This window comes from Plutella xylostella, chromosome Z, assembly GCF_932276165.1.
Source record: "Plutella xylostella chromosome Z, ilPluXylo3.1, whole genome shotgun sequence".
NCBI classification, from domain to species: domain Eukaryota; kingdom Metazoa; phylum Arthropoda; class Insecta; order Lepidoptera; family Plutellidae; genus Plutella; species Plutella xylostella.
Window position 1 is genome coordinate 5,496,386 of NC_064012.1, and position 7,233 is coordinate 5,503,618.

The window sequence follows — 7,233 nt, forward strand, 5'->3', positions numbered from 1 at the left end:
CATGTGGCCAGAGCCCCACCCCTCAGGCCGCCGGGCCCCTACGCCCGCGAGCCTCATAATACCCCTCCATGGCTATTCTACATCACTTACCCCGGACGAAAAACACCCATGGATAATGTACTTCAAAGACTATGCGGTAACTAACTTACGGCTCTTTATTTTGTGAAGGATACTGATTATAGGTAATGTAGGGTCGATGCAGCGATAAACCGGCTACTAGAATATGATGCTTGATTAGGTAAAAACAATAGCATTGATAAAGTAAACATGGTCCACGAAACTGCAATCTTGATCAATACCCGAAGTTCAGGACTAAATATAACTAACGAAGAGTCATGCCTACAATGATATATTTTCAATCGCGTTAGATAGTCCAATGACGCTGCTACCGTTCATTAGACAAGACATGGTCCACATCATTTGCTCCTATTACAGACAGCTTCAGACGGGAAGGCCGACCCTTTGACCCGGGAGCCCACGCACATCGAACGTCACTGGGATCATGTCTGAATCCGTACTTACCTACCTAGTTACCTCTACTCTATACCGTCTATGCCTGTAGATTACGGCATAGTATAACAAGTACAGAATAGTACTTGTAATACTGTACTAGTACTCGTTATTCTATGATTAGGGGCATAGCTGCCGCTTCACGGGTTCGTTATCGACGTAGATAAACGACACTATAGCACGATTCGCCATAAATACAGCGCTGTGATTGGTGGAACGCGCACGAGTTTATTGACGTCGATAACGAACCTGTGTAGCGGCCGCAGGACCAGCAATAGCGGCAGAGACACAGAGATTATCGTAATTGAGTAATAAGTCCACTTTATGGGAGTAAATTTTTTGAACAGATGTGTGATAGATTCTCTTGGCCTCGAAAAATTTATTTTCCTAAAAAGTGGACTGATGAGTATCTCTGACCTACAGTATTATGATATTATGATAAATATGGCTATCATATTGTTAACTTCCCGCTACCGCTATCGCTCGCGCATCGTTGGTTTCGTAGTCTCTGCCTTTAGTCTTAAGTATCCATTATAGATTTGGGTGGCAACTGAAAGTTGAGTATATCCATCAATAGTATCATCACTTAATTCGCCTAGCTGTTGCGTACTTCGAATATAACTATAGGATTAAGTACTAATAGTCAAGAGCGTTATTCTCAATAGCAGTACGAGTAGTGTTGATAAGGCAAAATCTAGATACGTAGGTATTATGTATAACAGTTAGTCATCATCGGAAATATTGCAAAGTTGTGTTAAATCGAAAGCACATGAAGTACCCAGTAGCTTAATTCAGGTGCTCATAATGCGGACATTTGCGGTGATTATATTTTATCCTTTTCCAATGGACATCTACCGTAATTTATATTCCGCAATCCAACCATACACGGGTTCGTTATAGACCATCGTTCCACCAATCACACGCCGTATTTATCGCGATCGCGTTTATCTACGTCGATAACGAACCCGTGTAGCGGCAGCAGCAAAACTGCCCCCGTTGATACCGATTCCACGGTGCAAACAAAGAAAACCCTCAAGTCCTGAACTAACCTTCTCGTGTCCCCATTCCAGTACCTGGACATCGGTGAAGACATGAACGTGCCCGACGACTTCACGGCGAGCGAGCTGCAGACGGGCAAGTGGTGGCGCCACCTGCTGGCGGGAGGCATCGCCGGCGCCTTCAGCAGGACCTGCACCGCGCCGCTCGACCGGCTGAAGGTGTTCTTGCAGGTAAACTTGACCTTACACGCTTTTGTTGCAGAAAGTTACTTTAAATTAATGTCTAGCTATAGCTGCCTTGCTTTGACAGTATAAGGACAGACATAGATTTAATGCCAACATTAGCTTAATGTTCCTGTCTGCAACTTATACACAGACTCCTAAGTCAAAGGGCTGGTCTCTATAGATGAGAGAATCACGACGAGTTGACGTTTCTCGCGCGCTCGACCATCGCGGTGTGGACAGCATTTTTGGTAGCGCGTATATTTGGTCGCAGTACCTAATATTATTTAAGATAGTACGTTTTATCACAAAATCATTTAATTTAGCTTTACCACTTTGCGGCGATACCAAATGACCTTTCCCCATTCATCTTACCACAGTACCACTAATCCGGATATGTTTTACGCCTTGATCACAGCTTAAATTCCGCTAAAGAAGCGAAGTGGCAACACAGATAATGCTCTGATTCCGGCCGCATCACCTTGAGCTATTCTTCTTTGAAGTAGTTTTCACTGGAGCGCGTCTTCCGCCTGTTCTAAAGAGTACACAGAAGAATAACGTGCCAAGTCCGGATCATTACGGACGGTTCTTGTTCAGAATAGTCCTATTCAGAAACAATAACAAATCTTATTACGATATAATACAGAATGTTGCAATAGAGGATATTAAGCCGAAAAGGGTAAATAAAAAGTAAATAATCACGTGACGCATCATGGAGAAACAAAATCGGTCAGAATAACCCCCTGAATCACCTCTTTCGGCTTACTGTACTCTCTAAATAATCTTTAATTCTTAAAATTTACCTCTGCAATTGAATCGCCACGTCCAATTGAATACTTTCCAGTTCAAACTCGTCGCGAGCCAGACGTTAACGACACATTCAGCTGTAATTTAATGGCTTAGTTAGATATAGATGTACATAGCTATATAGTTACATAGGTGCTGCCATGCTACATAGTATACACATGTTTGATGTTGTGTTTGTATTTTGTTGTCTTCTATTTTCCGAGCCACTGTTGAATGTTTTTTGGGCTTCCAATCCAAGTGTTTTATTTCTTTGTTGTCTCATTAGTTAGATACATAATTAGGTACATCAGATTACATAATTCGTTCGTAAGTAGTTATAAGACATTTTAATAATTTCCCCGATAATCGTTCTTAAACTCAAACTTTATTACGCTTCTAATCTCAACACGTGTGAAGATAATCATTTAATTATCTTAACTACACGTAATCTTGGGCCTAGATATCAAGCCAGTTTTGACAGGTGCAAGACGGTTACTTAGTTACGGCTTGTACAGGTCAGATTTGTAGCAGGATGTGATCTGTAATGGGTGAAGTGCGCGCACGCAAACATAACGCATCATCTCTACGTCTTACATCAGATTCAAATACCAAATCTCTCTCTGAAGCTTGGTTAGCCCATATCATACTTACAAACTGCCTCTAGCATCTACTTACGAGAGACTTAAAGCAAAACATCAAGTAGATAGTAGTAGTAAGTAATCACATTATCATCATCAGCCTTCTATCGCCCACTGTTGGGTATAGGTCCCCTTTTGTACGCCAATTCTATGTATTCACTAATCACACAAATTCAAACCATCACTCATCACACCCATCTCCTATTCCAGGTGAACCCAACCCGCGAGAACATGGGCAGTTGTCTGGCTCGCATGATCAGCGAGGGCGGCATCACGGGGCTGTGGAGAGGGAACGGCATCAACGTCATCAAGATCGCGCCAGAATCGGCCATCAAGTTCGCAGCCTACGAACAGATCAAGAGACTGATATTGGGGGAGCGGCAGAACCAGCCGCTGCAGCTGTATGAGCGGTTTATCGCGGGCGCCACGGCTGGCGGGTTCAGCCAGACTGTTATTTATCCGCTTGAGGTGCGTGGTTTTTATTTGTTGTTGTTAGTGCATTCTTAACGAAAGTCCAATAAAAGAGGAGGTGACTGATCGGTGCAAAGACACAACTGGTTTAGAAGAAGAGCAAGAGGTACGGTCAGGTGCAGAAAAACCTGACCCCCTTCTCATAGTAACAATGATTCTGAGGGGGGGTCAGGGTTATCTGCCCCTTACTGTACATACTACATATCCAAAATATATGATTTAGAAAGTCTCTTTCGAATCCAGGGTGTTTTCGAAGCTACACAATTTACCTTCCTGCAAGATCAGAGGTCTCATCAAATCTAACAAAGATTGAACGTATTCTGTACCTACTCTACTCACATAAAATATTAATTTTTTACTATTTAATTTAATACTCTCAAAGTCTTAACCTACAACCATTATCCTTCCACAGGTGCTCAAAACTAGGCTAGCGCTGCGCAAGACCGGCCAATACAACGGCATTCTAGACGCGACCCGCAAGATCTACGCTCGAGAAGGCCTGCGTTGCTTCTATAAGGGCTACATACCCAACATTCTCGGGATTATCCCATATGCGGGCATCGATTTGGCTACGTATGAGACGTTAAAGAAGAAGTATATTCATCGGTATTCGACGCAGAATGAGCAGCCGGGGATGTTGTTGCTGTTGGCTTGTGGAAGTGTGTCGTGTACGCTTGGACAAGTGTGCTCGTACCCTCTGGCGCTTGTGCGGACTAGGTTGCAGGCTCAAGGTATGTGTTTGAATTGTACCCATATTATTTTTATTTGACTATTGTTTTGCTTGCATTTCGGGTTACTTTTATATGTGTCAGGGATTAACCGTTATGGTAGGGTAGACGAGCTCTAGAGTAGAGACTAAGAAAGCGTATTGGGGAACGTGGGATTGATATGATCCTATAGACTATGTGCAGCAGTGAAAGTTCATTAGAATTTGAAAGCACAAATCGCACATATTTTAGATTGTAATCCCATAGGCAACTTAACTCACAAAAAAACCTCTACCCATTCCAGAGAACGCAGCGAAAGTGGCCGAGGGCACGATGCAAGGCGTCCTCAAGGACATCGTCCAGCGCGAGGGCTTCCGCGGCCTGTACCGCGGCATCACGCCCAACTTCATCAAGGTCATCCCCGCGGTCTCCATCTCTTACGTCGTGTACGAATACGCCGCCCGCTCGCTCGGCGTCAACATGACGTGACGAGCCCCCGGCACACACTGCCGCTTAGTTAAGTCCATATTATTTATTCCACTGTCAATTGTTATTCCGTTGGAAACGAGGAAGGCTAAGAGGATTCGGAATCTGTGATTTTGTCACCACTTTTGTACTTTTAGTTCTTTTTGTATAGCGAGGACCGCCGAGGTGTGCTGTGATTAGTGGTAAAGGGGGGTGATGCCCGAAAGGATGTGTGATTCCATTCTCTAGAAGGACAAAGATTGTGTGCGCTGGTCCCGCATGGTTTATTTTTATTCTGTTAAGCGTGTAGCTCTCAACATCTAGTTTATTGTGTACGTAACAACGCTAAAAGACGTAATGTAATGTGCTAACAAACGGTGATGTAACTGCGATGTTACTGTTAAGTAAACGTAGATACTTACCACGTCGCTTAGTTTTATTCTAGTGAAAATTGGAAGTAATATAAAGACAGAAACGGCAGAATAATATGATTGATAGAAACATATTTTTTCGCTGTTATTTTTTATTTAGAGGAGGTTATTTTGATTGAGTAGAAATGAATCCAGTAGCCGGTTGTATAGTGGATATACAAGATGGTGGATGTAGTGAGGCGATCCCTCGGTGCTCGGTCGGCGAACCATAGAGTCTGGGACTTAAACTGCATTTATGTGTAAATGAATAGTGGCGGCTCGCCACCTCACAAGACTCGGCGCCGCGGCGGAGGTGTCACTCATTCAATACTTATTTATTGAAAGTAGTAATTAAATTTTGTTAATAAATATTTAGATGTTTTTAAGTTAGCTAATATAAATTATGAATAATAACAGCAATCTTCAGTGCCTGCCACGCTCATATACTACAGATTTACACATTTTGTTCCCGTTGTGTTTGTTGTTTGTATGCGCTCTGTACTCTACATAAAATTATAGCGCCATAATGCATTTTTCCCTGTAAAATTGTCTGCGTCTTGGTGTCGTGGTTTAAAATACTGTTTTAAAATCTCTTCTATATCTCTAGAGTAGGAATGCTTAAATTTTGAATATTTCTTAGGTAAATTTAATAAAGTTACGAGTACCTCATTGCAGTAACTTCAGCGCTGGAATACAAACATTCTTGACCATTATTAAATGAATAGAGATCCAACAATAGATTGGTTGTGTTTTCACAAAGCATCTCCGTCGAAAATAAGAGTGATGTTGGTGTTTCAGCGCTGAAGCGACGGCAGTCCGACATCTTATGATTGTTAAATGTTGTTGTTGATATAACGTGGTGTGTTCTCGTGACCTCAGACCTGCATATAGCAAGGACAACAATACATAGCCTGTAGTTAGAGTAGGTAGGTCTAAACAAATTATTTAAATTATATTAAAGCCGTCTCGCAAATAGATACTTAGTAGGTACCTAGTTCAGCTAGCTTATGTACTTTGACTATAATGAATACGAGGCAATGTGTTTTGGAAATCTCCCCGTCTGCATATTATATCTACACTAGATTTAAGCAACTGAAGCAATAGTGAGTGAAACTAAACACCAATAATTTATGAATGAAATAGTATTACATTTACAATGATACGTATAATTATGCTGCCTGTAAATAGAGAGTAGTGTCAAATTACTTGCATATTCTAACAGAAACTGTTGATTATCCTGCGTACCCATATGGTAAGCAACGCACATTTATTAATAAATAAACAATAAGAGAGAGAGAGAGTACCCATGATAGTCTCAATAGCAGTCCCAGTGCGGCTTGTAATAATCACAGTAACTATTAGTCAAGTAACATGACACTGCCCTATTTCACCGAACACCAGTTCGCATTTGCGATGCCTTAACATTTAACAATATGAATAGTTTACTTAAATAATGAAAGTAGTGCAATTTGTATCGATGAGAAGCGCTAAGCGACATACATACGGGGCTCCCAAGGTTGCGCTTATGTTGCCTGGGGTATACGAAGGCCTTAAGACCGCCTAGCCTTTGCCTGCTTTGAGGTAATCCCTATGTTATCGTTAATGCTGTGTGGCTTATCAAAGTTACTCTATGTATACTAGTTACAAGAATATTTTGTTAAACTATTTCAATGTCATATTCATATAATATTGTCTGTTGATATTAATTATATTTAAATAAAGTAATTAATCAATTGAAGTGTGCCATGTTTTATTTCCGTATTTAGATAAACCTATTTTCCCTACACATTCTAAGTCAAATTTTCAAACTAAATGGTATTTTATACATTCTAAGTCAAATTTTCAAACTAAAGTGCTTCTGAAAATTAAATAATCGTTAGAGGATAACTGAAAAAACTTGACTTTAGTATAGGTATATCCCCTTGTTGATTTTTTCCTCCGTGGTATATCCCTAAACTCAGCGTATTGCAATGAGCGTATTGTCGTGCTGTCGTGAATTAGAATGGTTACTAGCCTATTGTTAGGC

General features: G+C 41.2%; 1 protein-coding gene across 4 annotated transcripts in view; it reads left to right on the forward strand.

The window, feature by feature from the left end:
- Positions 1 to 6,945, forward strand: part of LOC105387089 (calcium-binding mitochondrial carrier protein SCaMC-2) — a 32,344-nt gene extending 25,399 nt beyond the window's left edge. For all 4 annotated transcript variants that reach the window (XM_048632474.1, XM_048632475.1, XM_048632476.1 and 1 more), the window contains 4 exons: positions 1,581 to 1,739; positions 3,365 to 3,622; positions 4,038 to 4,356; positions 4,637 to 6,945. In XM_048632474.1, coding sequence (XP_048488431.1) covers positions 1,581 to 1,739; positions 3,365 to 3,622; positions 4,038 to 4,356; positions 4,637 to 4,821 — 921 coding nt within the window. In that variant the 3' untranslated portion in view covers positions 4,822 to 6,945. The remainder of the gene's footprint in view (positions 1 to 1,580; positions 1,740 to 3,364; positions 3,623 to 4,037; positions 4,357 to 4,636) is intronic.
- Positions 6,946 to 7,233: the final 288 nt, after the last annotated feature.